Source organism: Manacus candei, unplaced genomic scaffold (assembly GCF_025592945.1).
Source record: "Manacus candei isolate 608988 ecotype Guabito, Panama unplaced genomic scaffold, ASM2559294v1 h1tg000050l, whole genome shotgun sequence".
In the NCBI taxonomy this organism is placed as follows: Eukaryota; Metazoa; Chordata; class Aves; order Passeriformes; family Pipridae; genus Manacus; species Manacus candei.
This window is the reverse complement of record NW_026138098.1, coordinates 27978557-27991755: the sequence shown is the minus strand read 5'-3', so window position 1 is coordinate 27991755 and position 13199 is coordinate 27978557. Positions and strand designations below refer to the sequence as shown.

Below are 13199 nucleotides of genomic sequence, written 5' to 3'. Positions count from 1 at the left end.
GTGTGTCTGGGTTCTATACATGAGAACAGTGAGCATTTCTCATGACTGAAAAATAAAATGATGCTACAATACTTTATTTACTCTAAAGAATAGCTGTACAGAAAAAATATACGATCAGAGAGATCCTGTGGGTAAATATTGTAATAGATTATGTTTATATTTTTCAGTCTGCTATAGTAAAAATATCGTGTTTAGGTACCTGAGCTGTCTCAAAAATCAAGACTTTGTATAGGTTTTAGAATACAGTTCTTGGAAAAGTCCATCTATAGCACTTCTTTCTCTTACAGGCATACACAGTAGAAAATTGAACTTAAATCTTGCAAGGCTTACTCTCTCCTGAGTTATTGATTGTACTGGGCAGAACATCTTTTGTTTTCAATGTTATACTTGGTAATCTTCTTAAGACAGTGTTTTATTTTGTTTTTCCACCCTGCCAGAATTAATGCCTTTTCTGTGAAAACTTTTTGATAAATTGGCTTTTGTGATTACCTTTTAAAAAAATGAGTCAGAAAAAAAATTCTTGGCTATCACAAACTTCTTTTGTATATTTTGGATATGATACTGTATTAACATATTAAAGCACTGAAGTTCTCTGGATGAGGGGGGTAAAAATAGAGCACAGCTATCAATCTGAGTAATAACTGATGGGGGAAAACTCTAAATGAATGTTTTGAAAGACCTTCTTCCATTCCCCTGCAAAAAAAAATGGACAAATAAAGGTGAGGACGTTTTTTCACTGCAGCAACATTTAGTTTTCTTGAGTACTTTACAGTGTTTTGCGATTAGTATTTGTGATATGGTGTTCTTCACTAATGGAAATATCCATTCCATCATTTTTATTTAATCCCTGGAGCTCTTCCACCTTGGTGCTTAGCCAAGTCTCCCCTGTGTCACAATCCTCTTGATAAATTACGTTCTTTGTGATGCATCTTGACTCAGTGGCCTAATGGGTATAACTGTGCAGGTTAAATTTGCAGAGGAGTCCAAGAAATTGGGAGATAAATTAAATTTGTTGTGATTGCACAGTATCTGGTTAATATCACTGCTGTAATGAATATGGAACTGGTCAAGCAAACAGTCAAGTTCTTCAGCACAGACATCTACCTACAGAAATGTCAACAGCAGTGCCAGAGGTTCCCACAGCTGCATTTCTGGCAGAGCTGTGAATGAATGTGAGTGGTTTTCATTCAGATTTTTTTTTTCATTCTGTTTTTCCCCTGTTTGAGCTCACATGTACTCAGGCAGCATTAAGAGCAATGAAGCTGTGTTCCATGTTTGCTTTGAATCTGCAGATGGCCAGTCTGGACCACATCTTAGCAATGCATTTTTAGAGGCTTCTGACCACATTACCCAGGCAGCAGATGAGATCAGATAATTGGTTCAGCTGAAAATTTACTCAGGGGAAAATGGTTTTTCAGCTGGATTTAGCAGGCTGATCATGCCAGTGTCAGGAGAGCCAGAAGACTTAAGGAGGTACAAGATAAGGATTGGAAGAACTGACTGAAAGGGAGAGAAGGACCTTCCCCTCACTTTTGACATTAATGTGCCTTTATGTTGGTGACTACAAAACTATACTCTTGCAATTTTCACATCTGCTTTTTATTCAGTGCTAGTAGAACTGCCTCTCCAGAGGTAAAATCTCTAGCTCATAAGAAATACTAGAGGAACACTATAGTGGAGTTTTTCCCAATGCCTGGAAACACTATAATACTGTACAAGTCATATGCAAATATAAAGCTGGACTGTGGAGTCTGAGAAAGGTCTATTTATTGTTAGTCGTAGGTGCAAATCTTTCTAGGTTGATGAGATCCCATAAACACCAACACTTGGCAGTTTCACTTTTTGTCTAATGCTGTAACTTTTACCAGTTTCACAAAGTATAGGTTTTTGAATGGTACTTGTATAGAGATTCTTTTGACTTTAGGTTGGCTTTTTTAGGTTTTGTAGCTTTTTTTTAAAGTTCTGATGGAACTCTGCTATTATGCATTATTTGTGGTTTGCCTTTTTTTACCCCTTTGTTTTTTTTAATAGGAAGAAAAAAGATTCAACAGAAACATTAGCTTATCCAGCTTATCCCGTACTGCTTCTGTTCTCCCAGAAACAAAAGTTTATATCCCAGTAGTTCAGAGGCAAAAGTGCTGCCAGTTGAATAATCATTTTTGCCTTACAAATTTCCAGAGCTTCACTTATGAAAAGTCATTGATTTTCATTAACTTTGGGTTTCTGGAACATGACTTTAGAGTTTGTGTGATTTCTTTGAGTTTCTCTGCTATTGATTTTTTTATAAATGTGTGTGTGTTTGCTTGTTTGTTTGTTTCCTGGTGCTTTTGTCATCAGACACTGCAATTCCATAAAAATTAATGAAAACAATGAACATTGAAAAAGCCAGCTTAATACTTTAACTATCATTTAATCTATCCTGGTACAATATCTTGATAACCTGGTGTTTTCTTTCCACACGTTAGACACCAAAGGAAATACTTCCTTCTTGAAGGTGGAAGTTTTGTTGTATTGTCCTCTAAAGAGAGCTCTCAGAAAAGTCACGTACTTCCCTTGTCTGTCTTTTCTTGCTGTATGCTTGGACACTTTTTCCAAGCATATCAGTAAAACTGAATTTTATGTATGTCAGGAAGAGTCTTGCTGAAGGTTGATTGCCTGCAATTCAATTAGAAAGCTGATTTCTGAATATTGAAGCTACTTGTGGTTGTCCTTTGTATGAGGGCACGGATGTGTGTGAATACATGGGCATACTCTGTCATCAACAGTTTTGAGATGGTTTGGTATCAGGAAGTGAACTCTTGGTGAGGAATCTTTTACCATCCCACTCATTTTGCATAGCAACTTCTCAAAATAGCCTTGAGTGGGGTTTGTGTGCCCTCAGTGTGATTTATCATCTAGACAAATCTAAATAAATAATGAGTGGATAATAGGGCAGAGGAGTTAAAGAAGCACTGATAAGCCTTGGCAGTTAAAATTAATAAGGATAAATGGGCAAAATGTCTTGAAGGATATGCATAATTTTAAACAGTTTTTAACAGCTTGTTTCCTGTGCTTGAGACTACTGAAGGCCAACATTCAAATTCCCTTGTCAGTGAGGTTTAAAGTTAATAGTTTTATGGTTTTGATTGTTCAACTTTAATTGTATTTTTATTTTAGAGATTGGAAAACTAGACTAAATTTAAACATTTGTATTCTCAGGGTATTGCTGATCTACACAATAGTTAGGCACTACTCTTGTCTTAATAGTCAGATGTTTTGTGCTGTCAGCTTGCACTTCTTTCTAAAATCTATTTTTTTCCTGTTCTATTTATAGGCATAGCTGGTGTCATTACTTAAGGGGTTGCTCAACAGTTCTGTTCTTACTCTTACTGTTTATAACTTGTGCCAAATCATACCTGTTAGAACTGAAATTCTCCAAACAAGTTATCTTTTTCAGTCCCTCCTTCCAAATTCAGCTGGTGTGAGCTCAGAACTGGGGGAAAAGTTGTGATTTTTCTGTGGCATTACTTCAGGAGTATATCTTTTAGGTGTTTGTACAATCCCCAGGTTTTGAAGCAAGGTCCTGAAGCTCTACAAAATGAGGTGAAAGGCAGCCCTTTAGAAAGGTTATGATCCTTGTTCTCAGTTAAGATGTGCTCCTTCTTGGTCTTGGGATAAACCATTCAAAAGGAGTTGGTAGAGCAGAGCACAGTAGCTGAAATTACTGGTGGCCTTAATAAGCTGCTTTCTTACAGCCCTTCATGCTTGCCAAGATACACTGTTGGACCTTTTCAGGAGCAGCCAAGTGTGTTCCAGACAGTGTTTTCTTGGGTCCTTGTGGTTTTACAGAAGTGGCTTGTGGTGCTGAGCACTGCAGCTGAGAGCAGTGGCCTTTAGTCCATTCAGTGCCATTAATTGCTGTGAAATCTGACAATTCCTACCAGGAACCATAGTGCAGAAATGATGCTGAACCAATGTAAAACAAAACAAAAGGGAAGAGATGTATTGGGCAATGAGACAAAGCTTTTAACAGCCCCACTTATGGTTGTGTAAAGTTGCCCTCAAGAGCCTGTAGGGCAACAACTTGGGTAACACTGGCATGTTGGAATCTGTTTGGTTTCTGACCATCAGGGTTTTCTTCAGCTGTATGGATTTCATTTAGTTAGAGAAATAAAACTCATTAGAATAATAAAATGCATAAACATATAGCTCACCAAATACATTTGAATTTCTTTATATTTTTCTTCTCATGTTTCCTAAACTGTTGGCCCAGATGTTTGCTAAACTGTGTTGAAGTGGGGCTGCCACATTTTTAATGGCAGTGACTGTTACCATTGTGTTTACAGGTAGTAAGTAACCTCAAAAACAAAAAAAAGAAAGGCAAGATGCCATCACAGTTCTTGTTAACCAGATATTAGCTGGTAAAACTTTAAAGATGACAGGCAGTGTACTGGGAAGCTATTGAACTAGGGAGTGGTGAAGTTGAAAACTGTCTTGTTGCTATTATGCTGGGCAGCAGATGTAGATCTGCACTTGTCATGTTCTGTGGTGGATGCTACTCCTCACCTGTGGGAAAGGAGCTTCACAAGAAGATCTTGTTCTCTATTTTCCATTGCTTCTGGGAGCTGCATGTTCACTGGGAGAAGCAGTGATTCCTATCAGAGTTTCACCAAGTGAGAAAAATATGTACATATTTTATAAGTAATATGGAAAATCATTTGTTTCAGGTACTGAGCAGTACAGTGAGTATACAGGCTATGCAGAAACTTATCGGTGGGCAAGAAGCCATGAAGATAAGACCCCAAGGTAAAGTTTAAGTGAAGGAACAAATAAATGTTACAAATTTAATACCTTGGTGCTCTTAAGTATTTCCTAGCATTTGCCTTGATAGAGTATTTGACTACTTGATGCTGCTCTCTTCAGTAGAGCAAACAAGTTAAGAAAGTTATATTAATAGTAAGATGTTAATGCTAACAAGTGGTACCTGACCATATGTTGGTTCTTAGACCAACATCTTTTATAGTTGTATGTATTTAATCCACATTTTTGTTAAGATACTGTGGATTGTAATGTCACATGAAGTTTGACAATAATACCTCAGGTGCAACAGTGCAGTCCATGTGTGGCAAAATAAGATTTAACATCATGAATCTGAGTAGAAAGCTCTGAGCTCTTGAATTTATTTCTCCGACAATGTTGTTATAGTGTATACAAAATATTATTCATTTGGTAGAGAAACATACACAATATACTCATTTAAATGTAGCAGGAAGACAGAGAGACACTGACCTTGCAGTGTTCTGGTGTACTTAATAAATAGTGCTGTGTAATTGGGTTTCTTTCATGTTTGTGCCCAAATTTATGGTGCAACCTGTCTCGCTTCTGCTGCTGCTTTCCTTCCCAACCCACAGAGAGAGCACTCCGTTGCCTGTTTTGAGTTCACCTTTTTAACTGCTTGTAACAGAGAAGCTTTGCAGAGAACTACTCATTTTGAGTTCTGGTTATATGGCCAATATTAAACAACTAATGCCATCTACTTTTCTTCCCCCTCCAATTCTAGGGATGAATGGCAACGCCGCCACACTGAAATTGTTGCTATAGATGCATTTCACTTCAGACGTTTCCTTGATCAGTTTGGTCCGGAGAAAATTAGAAGAGAGCTCAACAAGGCCAGTAACTTCTTAAATCAGCCTGCAGTCTAATGTTTATAGTACCTTTTCAAATATTTTTGTATTATTGTCTTCAGCTAAGGAAGTTCTTGCTTAGTTGTTTCTCATATAAAAAAAAAGATGAACTTCAGGGTTTTGCTATCCGATGTTAAACACAAGATGGTGAAAAAGAACTCTCGTCCTTTGATACACCATTCAAAGGTATAAAATACTTTCAAAAATATAAATGAAACTTGCTTATATGTTTTGTTGACTCTTCCCTGTCCTGCTTCTAAATGACAGGCTGAGAGTTGGGGTTCTTCAGCATGGAGAAGAGAAGGCTTCAGAGAGAGGCTTATTTCATCCTTCCAGTACCTAAAGGGGGCTTAAAAAAGGAGAGAGAGGGACCTTTTATACAGAACAAGGTTTTAAACTGAAAGAAGGCAGGTTTAGAGTAGATATTAGGAAGAAATTCTTTATTGTGAGAGTGGGGAAGCACTAGAACAGGTTGGAAGCTGTGGATGCCCCATCCCTGGGAGTGTTCAAGGCCAGCTAGGATGGGGCCCTGAACAACCTGATATAGTGAATGTCATCCCTTCCCATGGCTTGGGGGTTAGAACTAGATGATCTTCAAGGTTCCTTCCAACTGAAATCATTCTATGATTCAAAATTATGGTATTAAGTTCTTTTCCTGTGCTTTGCTCTGTTGAATCCTACTCAGCTGTGCAGTCAAGGTGGAGAAGGAGGTGCCTCATGTTTTAACATGGTGACAGTTCATAGATGTGGTGCCACTTCCTTTTCTTGCACCTTTCTTCTCTGCTCCTGGGGTATCAGCATATTACCTGAGAGTTTATCTTTTCATATGTTGATGACTTCTTGAGTCATCAACAGCTGCTCATAAATCCCCATTCTTTATTTTCACAATAGTAAGGGTGGTTGCAGCTGGATATGTGTATATACATGCCAGTTAGAGCACACAGTGTTCAGAAGACTGACAAATCAGGCCAGTTTTAATCCTTTAAACAAAACTTCTAGACTTACATTTGAGACCAGCACACTTCCTACTAATAATTATTAATCATTATCGGTGTGTATTCGAAGTTGTCAGTCCTTGACCTTTCCCTGAGTTCTCTGTGTGTATACAGAACTGCACTTTGCAGTGTCTGTGGTCCTTGATAGTCTCAGACACCAAAGTTGCCAGGCTGAAGAACTCTTTGACAAGGGAAGCTGTAACTGTGGTGGGCATGTTTTCTCCTGTCCTCTGCCTATTTTGGGATTTCGTCCTTAAAGAAGATATTTGAGATGGTTCCCAGCCCTTGGTCTCTGCCCTGGACTATGTGCTGCATAATGTTTGGGAACACTGGGTTACTTTCCCTAGCCATTGCAGGTGCTTTAACATTTACATGGCTGAGATTTTCCTGTTATTTGGTTTTCTTGTTTCACTGCTGCTCTTTAATTGAAGTTAAAGCAGTCTTTTCCCAGGTTTTGGGGTTGTAATTTTTCAGTGACTAGTAATTGCTATCAGCCAGCTGTTTATAGTTGAGATATTAGCTTTCAACCTGTGCCCATGTTTTCTGCTGTTATCCCACACACAGATTTTATCTCCTAACATGCTGTATCTGGAATCAGTCTCCAGTTCACATAGCAAATCTTTCTCAGCTGGTACAAATGCTGCTGGGCTGGAAGAGGGCCTTGCATGGCTGGTGTGAGGCACAGGTGGTGAAAGGCCTGTTACAGCAATGGCAGTGCTGTTTTTACTGAGCAGTTGAGTACAAGAATGGTAATTCAGTTATGCTGTATTAGTGTGCTTATGTTGGGGTTCAGAATGTGCTAATGATGAAGTCTCCTTAGTGTCCTACATTTAGAGATGCAGCATCTGCTTTAGCTTGGGTGCTGAATATAAGGGCTCTGTGCTGCAGGTGTTAAAGCCTCCTGCTTTCTGTAGTATAGCAGAGTGTAGAATAACATAGGATGTATTTTAAACAAATTCAAACATAGGAGTAGGCTGCCCAGATTCTCAGCCAGAAGAGGAATACACCCCTTCAAGATGATGTACAGTGCTGAAGGACTAATTTAATTTAGTTGTAAAACCTTAGCATCTTGACTAAAGTAACATTTATCGGCTTGTTTCTTCATGGTCGATAATGAAATTAGCCCTGAAAAAGACAGTTAAGTACATTTTGTAAATTTCAGTGATATCTTAGAACAAAATTCAGATTACCCACACCAGCGAATTTATGATCTGCCTACGATTTTTAGTTTTATTGAGTTTGGATTTTTAAAATAAATTATGGTAGATCACTGCAACTTGTATAAAGTGTATTTGTTTGGCTGATGTTGTTTTATGAGGACTAATTTGGTATTTAAAGAAAATTTTAAGCCTGAGTTAATTCTCTGCTTATTACAGTAAAGATTTGATCAAGCTTATTGGAGTTTCTTCAGTATTTTAATTATTCAAATATTTTTTTCATGTACTGTGGTGGAGTTTTCCATTTCATTTAATATTAACCTTAAGAGTTTTCTGTGGGTAAAAGCAAGTTGATGGAATAAGCTGCAACTGCATTTCTAGTATGATTTAGTAAATCAGGACCCATATACCCCAGTATATGCAGACAGGCTTTGAAATACAAGTGTTAGTAAACAGAGCTCGGGATCCAGAAGTTCTTTTGTTTGTCTGTTATTTTGTTGGACACTATGAAATTATTGAGAACAACCTCAAGTGATTCTTCTTAAAACATGTATCTTATTATAACTGTGTATGATTTCTCTAAGATCATTTGTCTTAAAGAACCAGATGTTCATTCCCAGTTAGTTTTCTCAAAAGTTAGATGTCTGAGGCTGACCCTTGTTTTTGGTTTAACCCATACCCAGAAAACAAGATTAATGTGTCTGAAGCCAGCTGTTCAGAGTAAGAAAAAAATAAATCACTGTCTCTGATTTCAGCATGAAGGTTTGCAGATCTGTGTGTAAGACATGTCACTGTTCTATCCTTGCTACCCCTTGAAATGATTGCCTAGTAAAGACTCTCGCTAGCAATGATTTCTCCAGTTAAAGTTTCACTTTCCAAATCCTGGGGAACAACTGACTTATAACTGGACTGGCAATCCCACTCATAAATGTCATTAAGACTATTTTTATAGTCCCCAATTAAAAAAAAAGCTGCAGCTTCATGTTTGACAAGAAATGCTTCCCTAAGAATTTTGGTATGCAGAACATATTTCAAACGGTGCTGAGTGTGAGAATTATATGTAATAGTTTTATATGAAAACAAACCAACTGTAAGCATCACACAACTTCAAGTGTATGTTCTCTCATATTATTTAGAAGTTGTTACAACTTAAAATCAGATTCTTTTATGTAGTTCAAAAGTAACAGCTTTTCTGTTTCTGATATGGAAGTAACTCCTTTAAAGCTGCACAGAAACCTTTCATATTCCTGCATTCCTAGGTGAAACTTATCTAAAATATTGATGCATTGTCTCTAAAAAAAAAGTGATGAGTTTTCTTTATCCTTTGTTTGCTATGAAAAATCATATGGGAGCACTTACTTAGATATTTTTCTTCGTTGCTGCTGAAGTCCTCCCAAGTATTTGCTGATGACTTATTGTGTCTGACGAGACAGGTTTTGTTCTCCATGTCCTGGTAACTTGAGAAATACATGCCTATTAAGTAAAAGCTGAAAAGAAAATGGCATCCTGTTCCAACATCAATCCATTTCCCAGCTGGGAGGATGGAATTTGAAGAATTATTGTCCCCACAGCCAGTGTACTGGCTTGCTTGGCCCACGAGTTTGGTGCAAACTTGCTTTGGACATTAATCACTCTAATGGCTCTGACTTGACAGAGCTGCATGCACCTGATGATGTGTAAGTGCTCCTTATGTAAACTCTGAATCAGGGCACCCTGCTGAATTTAACTGAATTATAACAGAAGTCTGAATTTGCAGCTTAGATCAGATTGGAGTGAAACTGTGGGTACTTCTGTATTAGACAATTGTACCAACTCAATACATTTTTGTACTGTTGAAAAACTTCCCAAAGAGATTTATCTTTTCTTCTGTACATGGAAGTACCTGCCTTTACTCAAGGTTTATTAGTGAATATCACACTTTCTTCTCCTACCCTCATTTGTTTTATTAGACCTGTACTGGAAGATGTCATTTTGTATTTTATTTTGAGTTCTGAGGAATTTTGGTGATACTGGATACAGCAGTTCAGCTATTATGTAATTTAAACAGGCCCAAAAGCAACAAACATGCTACCATCTACTGTTAGTTATTCTCTGCTCTGGATATCCTGATAAGGTTCCAGTAGCTGTGGTGAAATCCCTGGGACTCAGCACTTGTATCTTAATTTTTAGCTTGGATCCAAATAAGGCAAACTTCTTCTTGCCTTAAATGTTTTTGTTACTGATCTTAAATTTAAAGGAAGACTAATGGTATATTGAAGTAGTTTGAATTTGGCATTGCTAGAAGACAATACTGATTATTGTTGTCATCTTACTGTTTGAAAGTGTTGCACCAGGCTGCCTATGAAATTCCTCTTCTGCCTCTTGTCTGCATGCAGGCCTACTGTGGCTTCTCTAGACCCAATGTTCCACCCCAGCATCTCTCTGCAATAGCCACAGGAAACTGGGGATGTGGTGCCTTTGGAGGGGACTCCCGATTAAAAGGTAAATTGCAGAAGTTTCCTTATGTCCAAAAGAATCAAATAACTTAGATTTTGATCCTTGGCCATATGTTTTCGTTCAAGTACATTTTTTGGTTTTATTCTAATTAATACATTTTAGCCAAGAATTGGAATAGTAGTTAAAATATCCATAGAACTGGTTCATTAGCTTTGATCTTTAGGCCATGAGTAATGTGGCCTTAAACAATAAAAAAGCACACTGCTTTTATGTGCTGTTTCCAGTTTAAAGTGTGAGGTAAGTACGTGATGGTAAAATGCCAGGTTTAGAGGGACCTGTAGCACTGAAACCTTCAAAAGCACAGATACACAGTTTTAGTTCTCAAAAGAACATGTTCATTGCAGTTGTCAGTCATATAAATCAGTTGGCCTTTCTGGAGCAGACTTTTTAGATTATGTCTGAAATTCATATCTCTGCAGAGCTGTTTAAGGTACCTGGTAATTTGCAAGGCTTCACAAATTTGCTGGCAATGCTTCATGTTTAGTTTTGCTCCTTAATATATTGCTGTATGCCAGAGAGGTTTCCAGTCACTTAGACATGCTTCTTTCTTTCCTGACTTGCCTGTTATATCACTCACTTTCTCATGTTCTTTTATATTTAATTAGAGTATTTATAATGCAGCAGATATCACATGCCTACATTCATTTAAGACCTTTTCCATCAAGTCAAGAACTGATGGATCCTGACATGTAAATTGATACCCTGACTCATATATAAGTCCTAAGTAGAAATTTACATTTTTCTTGTTTCCAGACATTTGGAGAGTATTTAAAATTTTCTTTTCTGAATGGCTTTAAGTAGCTACATTGAGACAAACAATCATCAGGCTCCTAGCTTCATTAGCTTTCTTTCTTAATGTGTTTTATTCATTGAGCATCTATTTTTTTCTCAATGCTCATTGATTTCCTGACAGTTGTTTTTTGATGTCCATTAGATAAAATGGGCTGCCAAGTGCAGATTGTCAATACCAGGAGCAGTATTCACTGCAGGATCTGAGCATATTTCGTTTGTGTTAGGGAGGTTTAATAAACACTTTAATTTGCATAAGGTCTTTGTCTTGGGTCTCAACTTTCATTATCCCATGTATATTTTTTTTAATGTATGGCTTTCTGATAAAACTATGGCTCATCTGATTTAACTCATTATTTTCTCAACACTAGATGTGTCTTTTAGAATAGGGGTTGCTCACTGCATCACTGAGTCCAAGTAAATAGCTTTTGTTGTCTACAGTGGCTTGATAGTGTATTGGAATGACAGAATAGTTTTCATAGTTTAAAATCTTACTTTTTGACCTATATTCTCAAATATCCACCCTTATCCTTTAAGAATTAATATCTGGATCTGTAACAGAGCCTTCAGAACCCCCAAAATATTTGATGCAATTGGATATAATTGGATAAGTGCCATAATGCACTATGATATTTCGTCATGATCTTTTTGAGTTGCAAATTAAAGGAACACAATTGTGTATAAAATATGGTTTCACTCAAGGTCACAAATGATGCAAAATCTTAAGTCTTCTTAAGGGAGGAAAAAAAATAACCTGACTTGATAAAAAAGACCTGGTATGTAAACAAGCCAGATTCCAGCTAAGTTAGGGAAATTTCTACAGAATTTCAGTATAAACTCAAGACTTTCAATACTGAAAAAAATATGTTTATATAATCAGGAGAAGTTGGAAGATCTTGTCTTGCTTTTGAAACCAGAGGACAATTAGTAGCTGGTGGAGCTCTGTGCAACTGTCTAAACACTGGAAAAGTGTTGTTTTATTGCAAATGCAAAGGAAGTGATCTGATGAGGCATCTCATAAATACATAAATTTAACCTCTGTCGGTTGTGAGAAAGTGCTCCTTAGCTGACTTGGTGTTCTTGCTTAGGAAGTTCACTGGGAAGAGTGCTTTAAAAAGGCCCCTGTAGGATTAGTGGGAGGAGAGGAAAGCAGGCCTCTGGCCCCATGGAGATGCTGCTGAGGTGCTGCTGTGGTGTTCCTGAGGTCCTGGCTGTGCCTCCTGGGCACGGGTGTCGGCCCCAGTGTGGCATCGCTGTGCCTGCTCTTCTCGTGGGGCTTCTGCCTGTATCAGTGGCATGGAAATGTCACATGGTGCTGTATGTCATTAATGGCCAGAAGACTGAGAAGTCTGAGTCCTGGCAGAAACTTTGGTCCTAGTTTCATAAGATTTACAGCAATTCAAAATAAACAGGAGGATATTTTTAATGTCTTCTGTAAAGTGAAACTGCATTGTTTGTATGGAATGAATAATAGTATTCATTAGGTTCTGTTCCCCTATGCAAGCCAGTTAATTGGACTCTTTAAAAGCTGAACTACTGAAGCTTTACTAAATCCACAGCTGGTTCAGTAGTTTAATTAAAGTATCATTCCCAGATTGAGATTAATTCCACATGTGAATCATGTAATTTATAATTTTAGCAATGGGTTTACAAGAGGGTTTTTTTGATTAAAGAATGCAATATTTTACTAGATCTCTGTTTAAAAATGTGAAAGATTCTTTAGCTATGAACAGCTTTCTATTTAGCTTCCACTAGCAGGTGGCAATGCAGTATGTATGCTGTTTTATTTAACATTAATCTTTACAAAGACAATATTAATCACATTTTAATTAACTCTACTTACTGGGTAGAAAAGGAAAGAATTAATATCAGAACTGTACCAGTAGGCTCTGAAGTAAGACAAGCTGCAATAGATTAAATAGTTGCTGGGGTCCATTATTTGGACTGTTGTAACATTCCCTGGAATGAAGGTGTGACTGATCACTTGCCTCTGTGACACTCCAGCCTCACAGGACTGGTTGGTGAAAGACCTGTGCTCTTTTAAGTTTGGTGCTACCTGAGAGGGTCCTTGTTCTTCTTCTCCTCTTTCTCGTTCTTGG

At 37.5% G+C, this 13199-nt stretch overlaps 1 protein-coding gene across 3 annotated transcripts in view; it reads left to right on the top strand.

Moving 5' to 3' along the window:
* PARG (poly(ADP-ribose) glycohydrolase) overlaps window positions 1–13199 on the top strand; it is a 63591-nt gene that overhangs the window by 45027 nt on the left and 5365 nt on the right. For all 3 annotated transcript variants that reach the window (XM_051799808.1, XM_051799807.1, XM_051799809.1), the window contains exons 14-16: window positions 4707–4785; window positions 5540–5648; window positions 10191–10296. In XM_051799808.1, the coding sequence (XP_051655768.1) occupies window positions 4707–4785; window positions 5540–5648; window positions 10191–10296 (294 nt within the window). The remainder of the gene's footprint in view (window positions 1–4706; window positions 4786–5539; window positions 5649–10190; window positions 10297–13199) is intronic.